Source organism: Antennarius striatus, chromosome 15 (assembly GCF_040054535.1).
Source record: "Antennarius striatus isolate MH-2024 chromosome 15, ASM4005453v1, whole genome shotgun sequence".
In the NCBI taxonomy this organism is placed as follows: Eukaryota; Metazoa; Chordata; class Actinopteri; order Lophiiformes; family Antennariidae; genus Antennarius; species Antennarius striatus.
Window position 1 is genome coordinate 11,088,697 of NC_090790.1, and position 24,632 is coordinate 11,113,328.

Below are 24,632 nucleotides of genomic sequence, written 5' to 3' on the forward strand. Positions count from 1 at the left end.
GTTTTTAGAAAAAAGGGTTTGTATATTTACAATGGAGCATAAGTTACTTCATTTTTACAGTACAGTAAGTTCACAATGCTTTGTGTTGAGTGCTCTGGCAAATGTAGTCCACTGGAATGGAAATGTTTGTAACTATGAAAAAATCATTTAAAAAAAAGAGAGATGTTTTTCACATCCTAAGAAGAGTAGAAACACTTGAGATTGTGTGTTTCAATGTACAGCATGTTCTCTGACTGAGCCACAACAATTAATGTCCATTTGTCCAATAAATGTTTCTAATAAATGTATATTTAATGCCCACTTTTTCTGGCTTCCCTGCTTTGGGTGACCGCATTTTTCTGTTCAATGCAGCATTGAAAACTTCACCAAGCACACAGAATAATCTTGATTACTACTGATTTTCTTCAGTGGCAACAAAACATATTATTATGTTAAAAGTTTTGCTATGTCATAAAGATTTACATTTTGGGAACACATTTTTTATCAAGTTTCCAAATACAAGCTAAGTTGCTAAAGTGAAAGTGGCGTTTTATGTTTGTTTCACTTTTTAATCTTTATCTCAGTTAAAATTTTTGCTCGTGTTTACTGTCCCATGAGTCACAGTGACAGCACCTACAGAAAACTTACACTTTACTGTTTCAGTGACATTTAAGTGACTCCTAGTGGAATTTGTAGGTACAGATTTTTTTTTTCTCTGCAACTGCAGGGTAAAGTTTGATTTTTAACTGTCACTAAATAGTCTTCAGTCTAACTTCAAACTAACTTTGAGATCTCAACTTTCTTCCTGTGTCAGTAATGTTTCAATCAGCAAATAACAACAACACAAAAGTTGAAAGTTGCACAAATGTTTTCATTAAGTCTTTTTGAATAAACCCATTCTCAGTGTTTTCTGGTGAGTTTTTCAAAGGTATTAGTGGCAAACATAAAATACTCAGCTTATAATTTTGGTGTAACAATTGAATTTTGTGAGTCCTGAAAATCAGTTGATGAGGTCTTTGCCTTGTCATTTTAAGAATGTTATCTCTTCACTACTATGCAGCCTCTTCCTTCTTTTTTAATACTGTTCTTCTGACCGGTGATAGGAGAACGTCTCCACCACCCCGTCTTCATCATAGCCTCCATAATGGCCACCCCCGCTGCCTCCTTTCCCTTTGTCCTCAGGGCAGTGTATTCCCAGTCTCTTCTGCAGCTTCTCCTCCTGAAGGCGGAGCTCCATTGAGTCCACAAGGTCGTAGATGTTATCAAGAGACCACAAAGGTGATGGGAACCATGCCTTGACCTCACTGTCCTTCCCCACAACCAGCATACTGAAATATTCCTTACTGATTTTTAGTTGTTCTTTCAAGTTGTTGACCACATCACGAGATAACGGTTCAGTTTCACTCTGACTACGACCTGGAAAAACAAAGACAGTCTGAATTATCCCTATTATTTCTGATGTTTGTGATACTTTAAAAATCTTGGTTGGACAAGTCACATTACATTTGCATTGGTCAATATACAGCCAATAAATCTCAATTTCCAGTTTAATGACTGTGTTTACCATTTAGTGGGTACAGCACAAGAGTCCCTGATGCTCTGTCTCCAGTGCCAATCAGCTTCATCATGGCGAAGTGGCGAATCCCTGAGGAATATCCAAAAATGGTTTTATTTCTTAATTTGAATCACAACTAGACGCATCAGTTTGCATAACACATTATATGAGGATTTTAAACAGACATCAGAGTTCAGAGATAAAATAGCAATATTGAGTTTCTTTCAGTTGATGTTTGTGAGGCATGTTGCTGACCCATATGACACTCATGTCCATTGAGAGCAGACAGCTGCTGTTGGAAGAAGTATTCATCCTCAGAAGGAGCAGAGATGAGCAACAGTCTTCTCTTAGACATAAACCTAAACAACCAAACAGTAAATACCTTTAAAGATTTTTAATTGTATAATCATGAAACAAATATTTTACCACAGAAAATACATTAAGCATACTATTGTAAAAACACATCTGAATATGATCAATAGGATTATCAACAATTTAAAATAGTATTTTTCACTTTATATCCAATATTTGTAAAAGAAATATGAGAATATGGGAACTGTATACCAAGTTAGAGGTACAGGCCTTTAACTAGCAGTCATCGAATTTGTCTATTTTGCACGGCAATAGTTAAAAAGTAATAAATGGCAGGATACAACCCATTATGTCTAAAGGTTACATAATTTCAATTTGGAAAAAGAAAAAAGGAAAACATATTAATGAAATTCCAGGGCAAGAAACAGAATAAGATGGTATGAGAGCCTCTGGATTACAGTCAGTTACCTGAGCAGGGAATTTTCCGCCCCTGGCCGCTGCTTGTTTTTAGAGCAGACTGGAGGACTCTTCCTTTCCTTTTCTTTTTCTGAACGCCTTGACGGAAAGTTGTCAATGTAGTCAAACAAAGCAGGACTGGATGGAGGAGCCTCAAACACTCTCTGCGGGATGATAAAAGCTAATTAGACAGTGATGCAAGAGTGATAAAGTTTATATCTGCTGCACATTTTTCATGACATAATACTTTTACGTGTCTATGTCAAGCGTGCACATTTATTAAAACCAATCAGAAGAACAAACAAGGAGGAAGCTGTCTTACACTGGGCTTGATGTCATAGTCTGTGACAGTCATGGAGAAGAGGTCAGAGGAAGACAGGCCGAGCTCCGATCTCAAAAGAGAGATAAAACCTGAGTCTGAGGAATATTTGGATTGGTTTTCGAGTGGAGGCTCAGAGTCTGAAACACACAAGGTGGGCGCGAGTGAATGTGTGTGAAAAGGCAAAGAGCTGTGAAAGCATTACTCCAAAAGGTACATTGAGCTCAAACATATGAGCAAACAGTATTTAAAGACTATATTTAATACTACAATATCTGTTTTTAAAACTTTTAATCTATTTGTCTGCAATGTGCTGGCAACATGTCTGGAGCGTCTCCCTCCACCCTGCCCATAAGTCCACTGGAATAGGCTCCAGCACCCTTTGTGACCTGCAAAAGCTGGAGAAGCATTTTCAAAAACGAATGAATGGAAGAATCATCTTATTTGACTGACACTCCCGTTAGCTCGTGCAGCAATTCGTGTTTGCAACTAATTAACAAATCCTAAGAAAAATGTGTTATAAATTAGTCATGTTTTTAGTGCAACCTCTAAGAGCTGTTAGCGCAACTGTAGAGTCTTGGCTTTGTTTTCCATTAGAACAGCTGCTGTTCAGCTGCTGATGCTAATGCCTTGGACATAAGACGTGTCCACAGCACATAAACACACCGCAGCACAAGATGAAGAATGGGAAGAAGACGAAAAGGTTGGAAACAAAGTCGTGGAACATTTTGCAGCAGAAAGTTTCCGAAATTAAGTAAGTAGAGAAAATAAAGGAGGAAAACGACCAGTAGAAATGTTGTTCACAGTTACATGTGCACTCAAATGTTGAGCCACTTCCTCCTACCCATCTGGTGGTGTTGAAGTGTGAGTGTGACATCACTTCCTTCACCCACTATAGTCCCCACTGTGATCTTCCTGATAGCAAGGTCACAATCTTCCTTTTTATTCTTGTCTTTTTGCTGGATGTACAAAGTTGTATCTCTGCTGGGTGTTGAGATCAACTACAACAAAACAAATACACAGACAACATAGCAAAGAGATGACAGGAAGATCCTGATGAGGTACAGATGTGGCTTAAAGCCATATTGTTTGCTTTTACAATGCCTTCAAAATAAAAGACAGACAGAAAAATGGCAGAGACATAAGAGAACACTCTCACCATTAACCTTCTTGACCCCTTCATGGTGTCCAAAAACTCTTTCAAGGCTTTTTTATCCTTCTCGCTGGCCTCTCTGTTTGATTTTTTCCCTCTTCCTTTCCGTTTCTTCCCTTTTTTACCTTTGTCCTTTTTTTTAGATTTCTGTTTTCCCCGGGAAAGCTCCTTTACATTCTGTTCTTTGTTGTCTTCATTGTTTTTCCCGCTATGTGTCTTCTTTTCTTGTTCCACAGTGGATTCAGGGCTGTGTACAATAGGAAAAAAATATTTGGTGCTTAACAAGTATTTAATAACTCATTTTCCTCTGGTGCAACAAGCTGAAGAGGTATACCAGATTACAACATAAAAGTTCAATAGAAACCGAACATTTGCACCAAAACTGACGTCGTCATGTAGACCACACCTGTCCTTCGTCACTCCTTGGCTGACATTTGACACAGATTGAGGGCTGTCAATGTATTCCTGTCTCTTTGAGGTGTTTCGAAAGACAGTGCTTGAATCCCTTCCCCTGGAGGAGTCCACCATCGGCACCTTTCGGATAACAAACCTTGAGCGACCATTTAGTATATCCTGGACCTTACTCCTCAGGGCAGCTTTTTTATTCAGAGGAAGTTGTCTTTGTAGAGTCACGACAGAAGTCATGTTTCCTCTACGATGAGGACTTAGAACTATCTTTTTCCTGATCCTCTTCCTTGTCACCACAACTTTCTTTTTAGGGGTGGCACACCTGAAAAAAATCAAACACTCAATTGTTAAACCAAAAGTATATATATGTTTTTAAAAATGGAGTGCGTGGTGAAAAGACCTATTCACACTCCCATCAGCAACATCATTCTTTCTTGACAATAGAGTGATTAGACTGAATACTTTCACACTCATACAACATAATTATTTAATAACCAAATGAAGTGTTGCCAAATATAAATTTAGAAAGTTATAGTTGGCTACATAGCACAACAGACAAACAGTCTACAACCATATAAAATGACCACTGAAGATGCACAGTACTTATGGATTTATAACGGGAGCATTTTGGAGCTAAGTGGATGTATGTGATCTTACACTCAACTAATCAAATGTTTTCTTAGCATGACAAAACAAAAATCATGCTAAGAAAACAGGTCATTTATTTACATCTCTTTAGACATAAAACAAAATGATGGACTAGCTAGATGTGATGAGATGATGTTTATGGTCAAAAACTTTATAGATCACTTAAGAAATTACAATTTATTCTGAGAAGAGCATTTTAGTACCCAACTGCAGTATTTGGACCGTCCACAAATATCATTTTAATGATAATTCTTTATATTCATGGGATCAATATAGCCAGCAGGACTCATCATCTGGGAACCATGAACATATCTTTTATGTAAATCTATCAAATCTTCTTCTTTTCCTTCGGCTTTTCCCTTCAGGGTTCGCCACAGCGAATCAGTTGCCTCCATCTAACCCTGTCTTCTGCATCCTCTTCTCTCACACCAACTACCCTCATGTCGTCTTTCACTACATCCATAAACTTCCTCCTTGGTCTTCCTCTAGGCCTGCCTGGCAGTTCAAAACTCAGCATCCTTCTATCAATATATTCACTATCTCTCCTCTGGACATGTCCAAACCATCTCAGTCTGGCCTCTCTGACTTTATCTCCAAAACCCCTAACATGTGCTGTCCCTCTGATGTACTCATTCCTGATCCTATCCATCCTGGTCACTCCCAGAGAGAACCTCAGCATCTTCATCTCTGCTACCTCCAGCTCTGTCTCCTGTCTTTTCTTCAGTGACACTGTCTGTAGACCAAACAGCATCCCTGGTCTCATCACAGTTTTGTACACCTTTCCTTTCATTTTAGCTGAAATTCTTCTATCACACATCACACCTGACACTTTTCTCCACCCGTACCATCCTGCCTGTACACGCTTCTTCACCTCTTTTCCACACTCTCCATTGCTCCGGACTGTTAACCCTAAGTACTTAAAATCCTCCACCTTCTTGATCTCTTCTCCCTGTAACCTCACTCTTCCACTTGGGTTCCTCTCATTCACACACATGTACTCTGTCTTACTGCGGCTAACCTTCATTCATCTCCTTTCCAGGACAAACCTCGACCTCTCTAGCTTCTCCTCCACCTGTTCCCTGCTCTCACTACAGATCACAATGTCATCTGCAAACATCATAGTCCATGGAGATTCCTGTCTAACCTCGTCTGTCAGCCTGTCCATCACCATAGCAAACAAGAAGGGGCTCAGAGCTGATCCCTGATGCAGTCCCACCTCCACCTTGAACTCCTCTGTCACACCTACAGCACACCTCACCACTGTCTTACAGTCCTCATACATGTCCTGCATCACTCTAACATACTTCTCTGCCACTCCAGACTTTCCCATACAATACAACAGTTCCTCTCTGGGCACCCTGTCATAACATTTCTCCAGATCTACAAAAACACAATGCAGCTCCCTCTGGCCTTCTCTGTACTTCTCTATCAACAACCTCAAAGGAAATACTGCATCTGTGGTACTCTTTTTTTGGCATGAAACCATACTGCTGCTCACAAATGCTCACTTCTGCCCTTAGTCTAGCTTCCACTACTCTTTCCCATAACTTCATTGTATGGCTCATCAGATTTATTCCTCATCCTCTTCAATGCCCTCCTCACTTCATCCTGACTAATCTTTGCTACTTCCTGGTCCACAACAGTCACCTCTTCTAGTGTTTGTTTTCTCTCATTTTCCACATTCATCAGCTCTTTAAAGTACTCTTTCCATCTTCCCATCACATTACTGGCATCTGTCAATAGACTTCCATCTCTATCCTAAATCACCCTAACCTGCTGCACGTCCTTCCCATCTCTGTCTCTCTGTCTTGCTAACCTGTATAGATCAGTCTCTCCCTCCTTACTGTCCAACCTAGCATACAAGTCATCATAAGCCCCTTGTTTGGCCTTTGCTACCTCTACCTTCACCTTACGCTGCATCTCCCTGTACTCCTGTCTACTCTCCTCAGTCCTCTCAGTGTCCCACTTCTTTTTAGCTAACCTCTTTTTCTGTATACACCCAGATGACACACCAAGTACTCTCCTACCTGTCTCCCTGATCGTATTAGCTGTAGTTGTTCAGTTATCTGGCAGCGCCTCCCTCCTGACCACCCAGAGCCTGTCTTAACTCCTTCCTAAAAGTCACGCAACACTCTTCCCTTTTCAGCTTCCACCATTTTGTCCTCCGCTCTGTCTTTGCTCTGCAGATCACAATGTCAATCTATCAAATATTCAAATGTCAAACTATCAAATGGTCATTGATATTAAATTTTTTAGCCAAATGATAGAACTAACCACAGACCAGTGTTCTCTTTATAGTCACGCCGCTAGGATAACTACCGTAATTACATCCTGCTTCAAAGCTGTGATGTATTGTAATCATCAGTGTTCGTGTGTCCGTCCGTCCGTTCGTCCGTCCGTTTGTCCGTCCGTCCGTCCGTTCGTCCGTCCGTTCGTCCGTTCGTCCGTTCGTCCGTCCTTTCGTCCACCATATATCTTCACAACCGTTGCAGATAGAAAGACGAAACAAAAAACACATTACTCGGACGGCAAAGGGGATGAAAATGAGATGATGACTCAGACCTTTAGAAAACTAGGTCAAAGTAAATTGTCAACTTTTGTACACTCAGGAACTGGATAAGATAAAGACGAGAAGGCCAGTGTAAGACCGTAGAACAAAGCTAGTTCTTTGATCTATGAAAGTAGGTCAGAGCACTAGCTTTGATCTTTGACCTATGCAAGTAGGTCAGTCTAAAATTTTGAATTCAGGGTTGTCACGGGATGTTGCAGTCTGTGACTGCCTTGGTTCTAGTTTTGTTTCTGTATTACTCCCAATGATATAGACCTGTATCACATCATGATCCTTCCTCTGTTCTCTATTAGTATTGTGAGCAAAACAGCGATGTGCTGGCACCTCAAGTTGGATCCTTTTCTGGTGATTTTCTCCAGCTTTCTCAGGGGGAATTGATCGATAAGTTCCAAAATGGCCTCCACTCGGACAGGGTAAGGGAAGCGCTCACTGACCCGAAGGTTCTTTTTTAGAACCAACATGGTGAACCCTTCCTCCTGAAAGAGTGGGCATGGTGTAATAACTACATGTGAGGTGAAGGTTTCTTTCTCTTTTATTTATTTATTTATTTATTTTACTTTTATGGCGTACCTGGTTGGTAAGATCCAGATAGTGCAGCAGTCTGGTAACCGTGTCTGGATCCAGGCTATCTACTGTGGCCTCTCCTTGGATGGTTGTTTTCTGGATGTGACCTTCCATCATGGCGTTCTGGATGATGGTGATGATGAATGTATCTCTTTCTGCTAGCTGGCAGCTAAGTCCTTTCTGTGTGAGTCACCAAATATAAAAGGAAGAGATGCGAGAGAGCAAGGAAGGAAACTATTTCAGTGAAAATCTTGTGTATTTTCTTCTCAGTTAAATGAAACAAAAATGAATAAAGAGCTACTCCAAAATCAGTGTGTTGTAAATATTTGTATATTTGCTACCTGCTCCATATCTTCCAGCTGTTTCTCCATCATACGGAGGTAGTGATCACTGTATGATGGAGCTGTTATCACCCACAATCGCTTTTTACCTAGAAATGAGGGTGGTGAAGGAACTGTTAATCATAGAAGGATACTGACACAACAGCTGAGCAGTTTGTTTGTCTTGCCTGCAAAGTCAGCGAGGAAATCCAACTCCGGGGCTAAGCTTGCAGATGTGTCCTCGACTCTTCTGTTGTGTCCATGTGCTCTATCTTCTTCCAACCCCAACCCCTGCTCTATACCTGGAGGGAGGTCTGAAAAGTCTTCCCAGTCCTTCACATTAGCGTCTAACTGCTCTCTGTGCTTGCTTTGGCCGACACCCGGCCAGGCAATAACCAAACTGGCAACAGACAATGGCAGGAGCCAAAGAGAGCTAAACAAATGCATCCTTACCCGTTTTTTTTTAGTTAGTTTGTTGATCAGATAGAGTTAGTCAGCAGCACACAAATCCTCCTCTGGCAGGTGGGTGCTGGAAGTGATTTAAAGGTTAAGATGCCAATGAAGTCACAAACCTCCCGGTTGAGAAATCGGCATACTTTGAATCCCCACCACAAAAAGTCAGTGAAGACTTTTTGTAACCTTATAAAACTAACAAGAATCAGAAGTAACAAAAACTAAGTAAGCAAAGACTGCAGTGATGTTAACCCTCCCCACTAGTAGAGAGACTGACTGGGGAATCGTCCTTCTCCCCCAAACACACACACACACACACACACACACACACACACACACACACACACACACACACACACATGCACATGTGCGCGCACACACACACACACACACACACACACACACACACATACACACATACACACTCACACACACACACATGTCTGGTTTGCATTATACCCATTAACAGGAAACTGCTGGAATTTTGTAGGACTTCAAAGCAGTTTTTGCTTTTGTCTCTCTCTCTCCCTCTCTCTGTCTCTCTCTATCGCTTGCTATCTCTCTGTCTCTTTGGAAACCTTTATGTATGTGTGTGCGTGGTGCGGCTTTGTCTCACAGCTGACTGTTCAGTGTTTCTCTCTAGTAGAAACAGGCACTGGCATATCAACATGCAGCATGATGAATGATATGTCAATAAACCAAAGTGTGCTTATTTAAACACACATTCATAAACAAACTCATTGTTACATTATGCAAAATAAGTCTGATTATAGAGGGCCTAAACTGGCTTCAACTTCCTGTTTTAGTGCTGCTCCTGTAAGGCTATCCTGACCTCTGACCTCCTGGGTGAGGCAGGAAAAAGAAAATACATCTGCAAAAATCAGTAATATGTTAAATAACTTGCAATTTTATGCTAGATGACCTATCACCACAGGCACTGACATTGGTGGGAGCAGTTGATAATAACTGCAAAATACCTCACAGGGGGAGAAGATTTAAACAACGTGGTTAAAAAAAATCAATATCAAAGTAGTATTCTAAATACTAGATGTTAATAGGAAATAAATCAAGAACTGCCCCTGAAAATGATCAAAAGTCTTGACAAATTTCCATTGTTATTATCAAGTATTACAAAGGCAAATAAATATGAATAATGTCATTATTTAATGTGAAAGAGCAGAACTCCTCAAGACTCAGATTCCCAATATGTTTTAATAAATAAATTATGTTTAAAAAAATCCATTTGTTTACTTCTTTCTGATCGTAGGCCAGGGTCAGTCACCACAAGTCCAACTTTTCATGCCCATTCATGAATGAAAAACTTTCAATTTTTTATCCATATGATTTGAATAAAACTTTTGCCTGTAGTGTATTAAAAAAAACAAAAACGTAATATTTGATCAGTGTTTTAGTTTTTCTGTTTGGAACTTATAATCAAATTCCTATAGTATCACTGAGGTTGCTTTATTCTACCTTTAAATTTCAAATTAATAGCATGGGAAACACAAAGGACCTGAAACAAAAGTAGAAATGATTTTTTGAAATAAATAATAAGTATGCAACTAGTAATACTTTAGAAACTATAACTGCAGTAATGTTTACAATCAGGTATCTACAAAGCAGAGAACGTCCCCTTTACGGACCTTTATAGCAAAATGTACACCTTTTACCTGATCAAGAGTTAATTCCAGAAAAAGACACACAAGCAAAGCCAATTAGAAGAGCTGCTTCTATCTTTACTACTCTAACATACGTCTTGTTCTGTTGGTTTTCAAGAACACAAATTTACAGAGAAGCTTAACCATTTTCTATGTGTTTCAACCAGCACTGGAACACAGATGCTATTCATCCCACACAATTACACCACCATAGGAATGTACTGTAGGATCAAAACAAGTGACACGTGGTGTCTGATACAGACAGTTCAGGAAATACTGTACATCACAATGAAATGATGCTGAAGCAGAATCAAATCCATGACCTTTGGCCTCTTCAGTAGTTATCAAGAATTAAAAATTCAGTTTAGTTCAGGCTATTTTAGACATTATTATAGTAACCAGATCAGATTGAATCACATTTGAAGAACTGCGTCATTACTAGAAAGTTTCTACATAATTGATTGTTTTCATTCTTTCTCAGTCGAGCAAAGACTTTAAAGTATGTCCTCTTTTCCTTGTTTTTGCACAAAGAATGTTATGTTAGAGTTTGATGACTTGATGTTTTCCGATGTCCTGTTGAATCTTGTATGTTTCTATTCTAATGATGTGAGGCTTCAGATTACATACACACCATCTGCAGATTCTCCCTACAGTGACATTCCCTCACCATTCAGGTATCTCCATACACTGTGGGTCCATTTGACGGACCAGTGTTAACAAACCCTGAGTCAAACCTGTGGCTCTGGTTTCATTTACCCTGAGCCTGTAAACCCCTGGTTTCACAAAGGCTTCTTATTGTTAGTCTTATCAACCCAGGGTAAGTTGACCCACAGTTAAGTAGGTGCCACACAACAAGTTGTTGTCAATGGAGCCCCGTCACCAGGTGTCGGCTCACCTCCCAGCCACTGCCGAAGCACCCTTGAGCAAGGTACCGTCCCCCCCACAAGATGCTCATTTGGGGCTAATTCCTCACGCGACCCGTCACTTCGCCTCCCCTGTACCTCTATACTAATTGCATGCCTACAGGCCCCTAGTGTGTTGTGCCTGTTTTAGGGGCCTGTATATAACCTTATGCTGTGGTTAACACATATATACTGTATGTACATGTGTGAGTGAAAAGAGAAAGTGGCTTCAATCTTTAATCTTAATCTTAATTGTGTTGCTTATAACTGCTTTAAGGATTTCCTGGTTTTATTTTCTGTCTGTTTTAGTCACATGATACACACAACACGCACCGCTCTAACATACTTCTCTGCCACTCCAGACTTTCTCATACAATACAACAGTTCCACTCTGGGCACCCTGTCATAAGCTTTCTCCAGATCTACAAACACACAATGCAGCTCCCTCTGACCTTCTCTGTACTTCTCTATCAACATCCTCAAAGCAAATACTGCATCTGTGGTACTCTTTTTTGGCATGAAACCATACTGCTGCTCACAAATGCTCACTACTGCCCCTAGTCTAGCTTCCATTACTCTTTCCCATAACTTCATTGTATGGCTCATCAGCTTTATTACTCTGTAGTTGCCACAACTCTGCACATCTCCCTTGTTCTTAAAAATGGGCTCCAGCACACTTCTCCTCCATTCCTCAGGCATCTTCTCGCTATCTAAGATCCTGTTGAACAACCCAGTCAGAAACTCTACTGCCACCTCTCATAGGCACTTCCAAACCTCTACAGGTATATCATCAGGACCGACTGCCTTTCCACTCTTCATTCTCTTCAATTCCCTCCTCACTTCATCCTGACTAATCTTTGCTACTTCCTCGTCCACAACAGCTACCTCTTCTAGTCTTTTTTTTCACTCATTTTCCTCGTTCATCAACTCTTCAAAGTACTCTTTCCATCTTCCCATCACACTATTGGCACCTGTCAATACACTCCCATCCCATATCTATAATCACCGGAACCTGCTGCACGTCCTTCCCATCTCTGTCTCTCTGTCTTGCCAGCCTGTGTAGATCACTCTCCCCCTCCTTACTGTCCAACCTAGCATACAAGTCATCATAAGCCCGTTGTGTGGCCTTTGCAACCTCTACGCTGCATCTCCCTGTACTCCTGTCTACTCTCCTCAGTCCTCTCAGTGTCCCACTTCTTCTTAGCTAACCTCTTTCTCTGTATACACTCCTGTACCTCCTCAGTCCACCACTAAGTCTCCTTGTCTTCCAGATGACACACTAAGTACTCTCTTACCTGTCTCCTTGATCATATTAGCTGTAGTTGTCTAGTCATCTAGAAGCATCTCCTGACCACCCAAAGCCGGTTTAAACTCCTTCCTCAAAGTCCTGCAACACTCTTCCTTTCTCAGCTTCCACCATATCGTTCTCTGCTCTGCCTTTGCCCTCTTCATCCTCCTCACCACCAGAGTCATCCTACACACCACCATCCTAATCTATTGGCTATGCTCTTGCCTACCACTACTTGGCAGTCACTGATCTCCTTCAGATTACATCGTCAACATAAGATGTAGTCTAACTGTGTGCTCGTACCTCTACTCTTACAGGTCACCCTATGTTCCTGCCTCGTCTGGAAGAAAGTATTCACTATAGCCATTTCCATGCTTTTTGCAAGTTCAACTACCATCTGTTCTTCTGCATTCCTCTCCTGGATACAAAACCTGCCCATCACCTCCTCATCACTTCTGTTTCCTGCACCAACATGTCCACTGAAGTCTGCACCAATGACAACTCTCTCACTTCTAGGTATGCTCTGTATCACTTCATCAAAGTCCAACCAGAATTTCTTCTTCTCCTCCAGCTCACATCCTACCCATGGAGCACACCCACTAACGGCATTGAACATCACACTTTCGATTTCTAGCTTCAAACTCAATACTCTATCTGACACTCTTTTTACCTCCAGGACATTCCTAACAAACTCCTCCTTCAAAACAACTCCTACTCCATTTCTCTTCCTATCTACACCATGATAGAACAACGAGCTCCTGCTCCTAAACTTCTAGCCTTGCTACCTTTCCACCTGGTCTCCTGGACACACCGTATGTCTGTGTGCCCGGGCTTTGACCGATACAGCACGGAAGTCATAGATTTCATTCGAATGTTTGATTTGGCAAAGCTTTTATAGTTCTGATGCCTTTCTTGACACAACCTTCTGTATTTATCCGGGCTTGGGACCAGCATAATAAGATACTGGCTTGTGCCCTCTTGCGGCTATATTGTGGGTACATGAATTATTGTTGAAATTATAGGCTAATGACCACGTTGGAGTATGTTGATCAGGTACGAGTCATCACATATCTGTGAGTCATGAATTGACTCAGACTACTTTGCCACTCAAAATATGCCTCCTGCTTTTGAGAGCAGAACTCTTCGTCTTACAGTTGAGTGTCTTTGCAACCAGTGATTTACTTTGGGTTCTGTTTTTTAATAAGAAGTGGCAAATTTGTTACCATTCTGTTCTTGTGATCTTTGAAAATTACCTTACTTAAATAAGTCACTGGTTTTTTTTTAATATGGCGATCGTATATCAATATCACGTGATATCCTCTGACGCGCATCATGTGATCCAATAGTTTTCCGTCGCTATAGACTTCTTCCGGGCTAACAAGTTCGGTTGTGCTGCACGGAGCCGGGATATTTTCAAAGGTCGGTCGAGATATGTACCGCTAAGCAATTAACTTCGACTTTTTTTTCCATGCGTATGTTTCGGTTTTCATTCAGTGCATTAGCATGGGATTTTAAACTAGACGTCGTTGCCATGCACGAAACAAATGTGTGTGAACTGGAAGCTAGCACTCGTGCTAGCTCGCATTAGCTTTGTGTTCAGCTACGTACAGTACATGGGCAGTGAGCGGCATAAAAAAAACAACTGGATTAACCCTGATAAAATCTGACTCATAGACACAGTATGGAACACAGGCTGACCGAAATAGCTATTGAACCATCATTTTTCAGGCACATTGTTAGCTTATATAATGCTGCCAGATGAATCCATTTCATTCAGCGTTGTTTTATTGAACGCTTGGTGATGCATTGACGACAGCAGTGCCGACAGACTCACGTTTAAGTTATAGCGTTATGGTTTATGAGAAATGTTAAAAGTTGTGAACTTGGTGTAATTTAACATGCACAGGTCAAATACATCGACTGTTGCAAGAAGACACGTTTAATTTGAAGCCATTCATTCATACTTGAAAGCTGCTACATGTGGTGACGTGGTAGATTAAGTTTTTTCGCACATGAAACGTGACTCTTGAACACAACGCTGCTTGCGTCTCGTTTTATTTTGTGTCGCTTGTCAAATCATCTCTTCACTCCTTCTAAAAGTTAGTTAAAAGGTGGTTGATCAGCAAAACCTAATTTGAAAATGCATTTTGACAATTGGGAAATAATTCATGTTAAAACAAATGAGAAGTAGCCATCAGTATCATCAGTTTCCAAAAAGGACAGCGTACTTTCAAAATGGTTATAACCTTGTCCTGCAATGTGCTGAGGTTAAAGAAGGCAATACCTGTGTTTTGTGCATTAATTGTATGATAATAAGTAGATACTGTATCGATCCTTTGACTATTGGCCATTACTGATTTAACCTGGATTTCAATTGGTTCTCAGGTCTTTGCTTGTGCCTGTGTAAAAAAATTTACAGTGGGAAAATAGTAATCTTACTTAAGTAGAGCTTATGTGAAACAAATATTTAGAGATGACAAAGGTTTCTTGGGAGACACGATGAATAACACTTTGCTGAGACGCAATCTGAAGTTGTTTAAATACAATTTGTAATTTTACTAAAGCTGCAAAGGTACAGTGTCTTAGTTGTAGCTTTACTTTCATTCATCTTCTACCGCTTCATCCGCTGTGATGGGGAGCTGGAGTCTATCCCAGCTGATTGAGGGCATGAGGGGAAACTTTGAGTGCAAGGCCAGTGCAACGCGGGTACCTCATCCTGGGATTTGATAATTGCTCGGTTATGTTATGCATTCAAGTCAAGTAACAAGACTCTGTCTTTTTAACCCATGTGTACTCTAACTTTTAGCCACAGCAGTTACTTGGAGCACAATAGAGGTTTATTTTTTGCTGGTTTATTTTAGTTTAAGAACCACTGCACCACAACAGCTGTACCAGTCCTTACCAGTTCGTCCATCTCCCTTTTAAAATAAACATCATCTACCTTATGATGTTTACTACATCAGAGAACTTGTCATGACCTAAAAACACCTCAGGAATGGCAGTTTTTCAAAGAGAAAAAAAATCAGTATTTAGCATTTAACTCCAAATGTACTGTATAGACAATATGTTTCTCTCAACAATAGTTAACAACAATAATAAATTGATTATTAAATTAGGTATTCTTGTGGCTAATAAAAATATCAGTCATGATATCACTTGCCAAATGTGGTACAGTACATCCACACATGAATTCTGTTTACTTTGTCAGGTAAGAGAACCTCAACATTTATTTAAGTAACAGTTTTTTAAATAGAAATAAATGTGTCATCCTTAATGCATTTTTTAAAAATTTGTATACTGGTCTGATTCCCGAAGGGAAATTAAGAGTACACTCTAATAGTAATTCTTCAATCAAACGCATGCATACTTATTAGTGTGTACAGGTCCCTGTAGTACATGCACACAAACACAAGGGGGCCTGTAGGCATGCAGTGGTAAGTAGAGTGGTATGCCCTAAATGAGCAACTTGTAAAGGTGAACGGCTCCTTGCTCAAGGGCGCCTCGGCAGTGGTCTGGAGGGGAGCTGACACCTCCCACTGTCAGCTCACACTCCGAGGTGGCTGGGCCAGAGTGGGAATCGAACCGCCAACCTTGGGAACATTGGATGACCCGCTCTAACGCCTGCTGTACTGCTAAGCCATTGCCGCCCCCCATTTATTGTGGTTTTTAACTTTTGTTCCTTAAAGAACTCAGTTGTGTTTGCTTTAATACATTCTGGTTGAGGACAAGATGGCATTTATACTGAAATAATCTAAATGATCTGAATTCTAATGTATTCACTTAGTACAAGAGTAGGCTAGTGGGCTTATCTAAAATATTATGAAAGCTATTGCATAAACTGTAATAGTGGCAACTTCATTAATAAAATAACAATACAAACATCACATATAAATGAAAATTACTTGTTAAAATCAATTGTAAGACAATTTTAATAGAGTTATCAGTTGTAGTGCAGGTTGCTGTGATTTAATCATTAAAGAAACCTGATTAAATCATGCTGTGATTTAATCATATGATCGAATCATAGCAACCTGCATAATCATAATCAGATTATGACTTTAGTTTGGGTTAATTTAGACAGTGACATCTGAAGTGGCAGAAGGATGTGAAAGTGTAGTCATAGCGACGGTGATCTGCTTCTTGCACAGAGGTCATGAGTGTGTTTTATCTGCACAAAGTATCCAAAGTTGTTAAAATCAATCCACAGGACTTAAAGTAAGTTACTCGAAGATGTTTCACTTCTCATCCAATCATTCATCATTCAGTTCTACTGGTGGTTGGTCTTATCTCAGCTTATTAACCCTGTGAGGTGTGGTCAGTGCTATTCATATTCCAATGACCATTGTTGAAACCCTTCTGGCTCCTCAACAATGGTTGTCAGAGGGGGTTGTCGAAATGCGAGTTTCACTTAGCCTTTGTTTACTAATGAGTATCATTAGCATGAGACACCTCACCAGGGTTAATCTGTTGATTGTAAATAGGCAAAGGTGATGTTGCAGACTAACCCCCCTGCTCAAAGAGGGCGTCTCCGCTTTTACATGGATGGCTTCTTTCACTCCTCTCTCAAAGCATCTCTCCCCCATCAGATGTTTCTCCTTCTCTAACATCAGTAGACAATCAAAAACCTTCATTTTGTAGCCGCTAGTCACACGAGGGTTTCTAACCAATCGCTTCCGGAACTGAAGAACCTACATAGATATCTGCACAGCGCTGTGGAACTTACAGGACAACATCTGATTCAGACTTCTTTCCCTTAACCCCCCCTGCTCTCTGTTGCCCCTTGTCTCTCGTCCTTCTCGTCACTAGGAGGGGTGCTGTTGGTGTTCTGTTGAGGTCCTCCTTGTCTTTGTGTCTGGTGTGCAACATGACGAGCCTCCTACGTATTGTGGCGGCTAGCTGTTCAGCCCCTGTGTTCAGTGGGGTGTCCTGCGCGAAGCTGCAGCGCTCCCAAGCTATCCAGTCTTCATGCCTTCGCTTTCTCAGGACCAGTCAATCTCTCGGACGATGTGCTAGTCCAGGTAGGACAATGTCTGTAATGTTTGTCTGCCTTCATTCTCATGTCCATGGTTGACCCTCATAAAGAAAGTTAAATTTTTCTATTAATATTAATAATTATAATTTTATGTCACGCACCGAACCAAACCACAAAAACCTTTAACTATTACTTTCAAATTTTTTGGCGCTGCAGATGCTCTCATCTCCAAGGTCACATAAAGAACACTGCAGCCCCCCAGATAGTGTGTCTGTTTGTTGTAGAATCCAGTACCGGCTGGTTGTGGATACCTTATATTTGACTTTTTCTTGAGGCCCCGTCCACACGATGACGGATTTTTTGAAAACGCAACTTTTTTGTTGCGTTTACGCCTTCCGTCCACATGACAAGACTAGATATCTGGAATGAAAACGCAACTTTTTAAAAACGCTGGCCGAGGTGGATTTTTAAAAAAACGCTAGGTCCGCGTTGTCGTGTGGACGGCGTACCCGCAACTTTTTAAAAACGCTGAAGTCTTGCCTGCGAAGAAAACCGCTGTGATGTCATATTTAAGGGCCCGTGTGTTGTGACAACAAAACAGGGAGGATTCCTATTAGATAAAATTTGACTCAATACTGCCACCACATGGTTTGGCATGCTTATAGCCGTCTTCGAAAACGCACTGCTGTGGACGGAGATTTTTTTGAAAATGCAGTCGTGTGGACGCGAATTGTTTTCGATGCCTTTTTAAAAAGTTGCGTTTTTAAAAAAATCTGTCATCGTGTGGACGGGGCCTAAGATTGAACTGGATCCCTCTGGTTGTGGGGGTGGGGGTGGTGGGGGGGAGTGCTTGTGACCTGAATTTCAGTCGGTTCCAGTAACAACTGGCATCAACTATTCTTGACACACCAGGGTCACCTTCCAGAAGTAGAGGAACGCAGCCCACACACTTAAATCAGGTGTACTTATGCTTTCACCTCAGTGGTGCCAGTATATGCACAGTGAGACCCTTCGCTATATGGCCATATTTTGAGGGACTAACTGCAAGGAAAGAATGTACACCTCTGGAATGACATTGTTCCGTGTCGTCATTAAAATGAATGACGAGCACTAAAAATGTTTTATTTCCATGTTAAACACTCACAACAACAGTCACAAGGAGAGGATGACTCAGTACACTTTATTCTTTCCATGCTACTACAGCTTACTTCAAGTTACAGCAATAAAGTCAGTAAAGTTGATACTGACATGGTGGTAGTGACAGCAACGAGCCAAGGTCTGCAAAAACCCAAAACTGGATGGAAAAAAGGAATGAAATCATGTAGACAGATGACTTGTCACAGATATCCAGTTGAGTAGCTGATAACAAGTGTGGCTGTCCTGTGCTGTGAAGCATTCTGTAAAAGCCAATCTTGTTAGCGGATGGGCCACTAAAGTGAGATTAAAGGAAAATCAGATTGTCAGATTGAGTTTATGTATAGACATGAAGACTGGAGCAAAGCCTTGCACTAGAATTTTCCATAGAAACCAATACAGCATGTGAGCTGCCTGTTGAAAAGATAATTAAAAAGTACTACAATAGGAAATAAGACACACTATAAATAGGTCATTGTCTCTATCTTTAGCATTATCTGAACCCTGTAAGGTGAATACACTAATAGATGAGCATTTGTGTTGCTACTCTGCCTCTGCAGGTATCCCATACAAACAGCTCACAGTTGGTGTACCCAAAGAAATTTTCCAGAGTGAACGTCGTGTGGCAATTTCTCCTGCCGGCGTCCAGGCCCTCATCAAGCAGGGCTTCAATGTTTTTGTGGAGTCTGGAGCCGGAGAACCGTCTAAGTTCCCCGATGAACAGTACACCCAGGCTGGAGCAACAATTAAAGACATTAAAGATGTCTTTGCATCTGATGTGGTGGTAAAGGTAGGTGAGACATGGAGACTTGAGGCTAAGAGTTAGAAGTTTAAAAGAGAGATGGAGATAAATAAGGTAGTTGGTTGATTTAAAGAATAAAAAATCTTGTAGACAGTTCAAAATTTCTTCTCTTGGTGGAAATCAAATGAAACAGTGTTTTTTAAGATGATAGTGAATAGCAAACTTTGATCTGTTCGTACCTCATCGGACTGATTTTTCTTCTTCCAGGTCCGCGCCCCTATTTTCAATCCCGAGTTGGGCATCCACGAGACAGAGATGATGAAAGATGCGGCCACATTACTCAGCTTTATCTACCCAGCTCAGAACCCAGAGCTGATGGACATGCTGTCCCAGAAGAAGGCCACCGTCCTGGCTATGGACCAGGTGCCCAGAGTCACCATCGCTCAGGGTTATGATGCACTGAGCTCCATGGCAAACATTGCAGGGTATGTACACAGCGCTTTGAAGAAGATTCTTCTTGATGAATACTTTATTGATCCCCTTGGGGATGTTACAGTTGTTCTGTTTCAGATCAGCTGCTCTTAAATGGTGAGTTTAATATTAAAAAATGACCAAAGGAAATTCTAGATAAATAAGAAAATAAATAGAATAATATATAAATATATATATATTTACAGATATACTTATGCACAGATATTTGCACACATATACAGTACTGATTTACTGTCTGAAATATGCTGTGTGAATTAAATGGAACTGTTTGAACACATAAAAGTATATTTATATACATTTTTCTTTCTTCTGACATCTCAGATACAAGGCTGTTGTGCTGGCGGCTAACAGCTTTGGGCGGTTTTTCACCGGACAAATCACAGCAGCTGGGAAAGTGCCACCTGCAAAGGTGTGTGGAATGAGTTTGTGTTTCATAGTCAGCCTTTCTCTTATAGAAAAGCATTATCACACGTGGAACTTTGAGTCTGCGAGAATCTGAGTGTGAAACTGCTAAATCAGCTGTACTAATCGTGTGTGTGTGGGTGTGGGTGTTTGTGTGTGTGTGTGTGTGTATGTGTGTGTGTGTGTGAGAACAGGTTCTGATCATTGGAGGTGGTGTGGCTGGTTTGGCAGCCGCTGGTAGTGCCAGAGCCATGGGCGCCATCGTCAGAGGATTTGATACCAGGTTTGTTTCTGATTTGATTATGTACATTTGAATTGCAATATAATCAATTCTGGGTCTTTTAACCTTTTTGACTTATTCAACAGATAATATCGTCAGATAGTCAAGTAATCATCAATGCATGAACATTGGGAAACATGATGTGTGGGCACAAAAGTCTTGTGCTAGTTATTTTGGAATGTAACAGGTTTCGAAAAAGTCATTGTTTGATCTCCATGCTAAAAACGGCAGCAGCACTGAGCATTAGATTGTAACAGCTTAAATACCCAGATTAAAGATGGAACCCTTAATACTTCAAACATTGTCTGCCAGCTTTTTTTGTTAGAGTTAAAACACGGAGAAGGTTGGGTCTTTCAATCTAGCATGGCTCAAAAGACTTGTATTATTTCAATAAACAAGTCTGTTATTAATCAGCCTTTTTCCATCATGCCATCAGGAGCAGAATTTGCATTTGCGCTGCACACGGCATGACTAGTTTTCCATGAAAACAACTGGACACTGTAAAATCCATTTATTCTGTCATTTAAAACTAAATGACAGAATAAATAAATGCAAAACTAATCACTTTCAGTAAAAGATTGAAATATTTGTTTTTGTTTTGCTTACGTTTTTTGATGAACAGTCACAATAAATACTGGCCACAGTGGGAATACGTTGCATCTCCTGTTGGTTCTTCACAATGGCCATTTTGAGTTTTAAGCAATAACATTTGATTTTAATCAGCAGCTGTTCGAAATGTTGACTGCATTAGCAGTACTGTATATAAGACCTGTGTGTGTTTTTCAGCTGTTGATATTCAGTATCTTTCAGTTGTATACAAGGCTCACTCTGATCCTTGCTCTTTCAAACACAGTTTCTACTGTATTGCTAAACTAAGTGAATGGAAATTTTCAGTATGATATGCAGCATGTGTTCTCTCCTCACACCTTATCACAAATATTTTCCCTCTGTGAATAACAGTCATGTCTCCTTACTCTTCCAGAGCTGCAGCTTTGGAGCAGTTTAAATCTCTGGGCGCCGAGCCGCTGGAGGTGGACTGTAAGGAGTCAGGAGAGGGCCAGGGAGGGTACGCCAAGGAAATGTCAAAGGAGTTCATAGAGGCAGAAATGAAGCTGTTTGCCAAGCAGTGTCAAGAGGTGGACATTGTCATCAGCACAGCTCTTATCCCTGGTATTTACAGACAGACTCACGCATCAATCTAGATGCTAGCTGTACATGTGAGAAGGGAAAGGTGAAAAAAGACAGTGTGAAAAAGTTTTATTTCTTCTGGATATGGATGTCACAGAATTTGAGACAATCATTCTGGACAGGTAGTCAGAGAATATAAAAATAAAAAGAAGAAATCGCAGACTATTGAACTGTAAAAATAACAAGAGTGTACCAGAACATATTTTTCATGGTTACCTTAGGCCCCATACTTGACCAGTTGAATATTTGACCTTTTTCTTATTTGGCATTAAACACTGTTTGCATAGCATTACCAGAAATGTTCATAGAAACCTCAGAGTTGCTAATGCCTTAACCAAATTATTTCCTGCATGGCTCTGACCATTTAGTGGATTTCAGCTACTCCAAATGCTTGATTTTTAATCTGTCTATTCTAAAGATTAATATTCCATTTGCTTGCCTGTAATCATTTGTTTGTCCAGAGTATTTCTGCCAAACTATGCATACTAACTTCACCAAACTTTATATATTAATTAACCGTGCTAAGTAGTTGTCTTTTGACTCACTGGCTGCCAATGATGTCTATAGAAGTCAATTATAGTACAGTATTTTCCGCACTACAAAGCACACTGGATTAAAGGCGCACCTTCAATGAATGGCCTATTTTAAAAAAAAATTCATACAGAAAGTGTTCTGGATTATAAAACGCACTGGATTATAAAAACGCACCTGAGAACTCATCTTCAATGAATGGTCTATTTTAAAACTTTTTTCATATATAAGGCACACTGGATTATAAGAAATTGAGAAAATTAAAGGCTTTTAGGTGCGCCTTATAGTGTGAAGAATACTGTACATTTTTTAACAGTGTGGGCTGGGGGACAGTCTGTCGGAGCTTGTCGGGGAAATAAGGAGATCAATTGCTAGTTTTTCATTTAAAGATGATTTTTATACTTCCCTACAGTATATGTTAGAAATACTACGCAGTAGTGAGGGCTCAACAGGTGTGGTCCATCTTTTATGTACTGAGGAATTCATGTTCTTATGACTTAGGTGAAATAACTAAAACATTACCTTTCATCACATAACTCTAAACAGCTTAAATGTAAAAAAAAAAAGGCTTAATTTAGATTTCAGTATTTATTGAATTCTGAAGCTCTGGCCCTGCTTCTGTACTGAGAGCTGTTTTATTGTCAGAGTGATTAAGTTTCCTTTATCATACTTTAGGCAGGCGGGCACCCATCCTGATTACAAAACCTATGATAGAGAGCATGAAAGATGGGTCAGTGGTGGTCGACTTGGCTGCTGAGGCTGGAGGAAACATCGAGACCACAGTTCCTGGACAGCTGTCTGTATATAAGGTCAGTTCACCTGCTGTTGGTACAGTACCTCAACCAAAACTACAGTACACATCTTCCCTTCTAATGTAATAACAGAATTGATGTCAAATTTATTTATTTTTTGTAATTTTTGTTTTCTTTAGGGTGTGACCCATATTGGTTTCACAGATCTGCCCAGCCGTTTGCCCACCCAGTCCAGCACTTTGTACTCGAATAACGTCACTAAGTTGATGCGGGCCATCAGCCCCGACAAGGACAACTTTTACATCGATGTTAAAGAATCATTTGACTACGGGACCATGGACCACGTTATCAGAGGATCAGTGGTCATGCAGGTATAAGGTCTCATGCAGCCTGCAGCCAATCAAACATGCATGTGCTTAACTGAGGTTCCATGTTATTGTGTTGAAATGCCAGTCCTTTCTAAAGTCACTAGGTGTCACCCAAGGGACTACTTATCATCTTTTCACTGTTGAAGCATTCATCAACTGCCTGGAGTTAATGTCTCCTCCGTAAATGTATACCCTTATTATTTATATCTGACTAGTAAGAAAAAGGACATCGGTATAAGAATATAAAGCTAAACGAACAGAGTAAAGAAATCATAGTGAAGATACTGTGTATAATCTCAAATGTTATGGTATCGGGTGCTTCTCTGTGATGTATGTGGCTTTACTGGTCTAATTATTTTGTAGGTACTGGTTATTAATCTTTTCTGATATTTGTCCTGATATTTTTGATTTGCTTCAGTAGTAGGTATGACTCTGCAGCCACTGTAGATGGAGAATCTGTGTGTTAGCGAGCCACCCAGCCAAAGTGTCAGCATTTAAAGACGGATGCCTGCACTTGGGATCAACCAACTAAACAACGACATATGAAGATACATGTACTTCAACATGTTTTATTTTGTCTTTCTACCGATCATTAGTTTGCTCACCTTGGTTTCGACGACCTGGTTTAATGTTTTGCAGATTTATGAATGCATAAAGGTAGTTTTACACCATCAGGCTTCGACATCAGGCAGTAAAAGCAGAGATCAAATCACCTCATGATGATTTTCAATCGGTATTCTTTATTTAAATCATATTTTGTCTAATTTCTGCCTGTTTTTTATGTAATCAGAAGCCAAACCACTAATATGATATTTAGGAAAAAAAAAAATTGACCACATTGTACCCTTCTCTGTTCCCTCCAGGATGGAAGGAACCTATTCCCTGCTCCTCAGCCCAACAACGTGCCCACTGGAGCACCACCTAAACCCAAGACTGTCCAGGAACTGGAGAAGGAGAAGGCTTCTGAAATCAGTCCCTTCAAAGCCACCCTTGCCACTGCTGGCTTCTACACTGGAGGTCAGTTGATGTGATAGAAATGAAACGTGACCCTAGAGGAAGATGGGTTTATCTCATTAACTGTCCTCATCGGGTCTCAAAGGAGGTTAAGGGTCTGTTGTCAGGCACAGGACAGGTTTACTATGAGCTTGGAACGTCGCTGCTTGAATATGTGCAGGAGGTGACAGCAA

The 24,632-nt window shown here is 40.5% G+C and overlaps 2 protein-coding genes across 2 annotated transcripts in view; one reads left to right on the forward strand and one right to left on the reverse strand.

Annotated features, from left to right (window-relative positions):
• Window positions 1-841: 841 nt before the first annotated feature.
• Window positions 842-8,994, reverse strand: ccdc80l2 (coiled-coil domain containing 80 like 2). Its single transcript, XM_068335187.1, has 12 exons — window positions 8,472-8,994; window positions 8,305-8,393; window positions 7,970-8,143; window positions 7,724-7,875; window positions 4,181-4,504; window positions 3,781-4,021; window positions 3,466-3,622; window positions 2,625-2,761; window positions 2,315-2,466; window positions 1,790-1,893; window positions 1,544-1,624; window positions 842-1,395 (listed from the first exon to the last, which is right to left on the reverse strand). Exons 1-12 carry the CDS (start codon window positions 8,728-8,730, stop codon window positions 1,055-1,057), a joined length of 2,211 nt encoding a protein of 736 aa, XP_068191288.1. The 5' UTR covers window positions 8,731-8,994; the 3' UTR covers window positions 842-1,054.
• Window positions 8,995-13,946: 4,952 nt separating this feature from the next.
• Window positions 13,947-24,632, forward strand: part of nnt (nicotinamide nucleotide transhydrogenase) — a 28,107-nt gene continuing 17,421 nt past the window's right edge. The window contains exons 1-10 of the mRNA XM_068334384.1: window positions 13,947-14,003; window positions 17,391-17,602; window positions 19,251-19,480; window positions 19,700-19,917; window positions 20,246-20,333; window positions 20,521-20,609; window positions 21,589-21,776; window positions 23,001-23,134; window positions 23,257-23,448; window positions 24,309-24,462. Of these exons, the coding sequence (XP_068190485.1) occupies window positions 17,449-17,602; window positions 19,251-19,480; window positions 19,700-19,917; window positions 20,246-20,333; window positions 20,521-20,609; window positions 21,589-21,776; window positions 23,001-23,134; window positions 23,257-23,448; window positions 24,309-24,462 (1,447 nt within the window). The 5' untranslated portion in view covers window positions 13,947-14,003; window positions 17,391-17,448. The remainder of the gene's footprint in view (window positions 14,004-17,390; window positions 17,603-19,250; window positions 19,481-19,699; window positions 19,918-20,245; window positions 20,334-20,520; window positions 20,610-21,588; window positions 21,777-23,000; window positions 23,135-23,256; window positions 23,449-24,308; window positions 24,463-24,632) is intronic.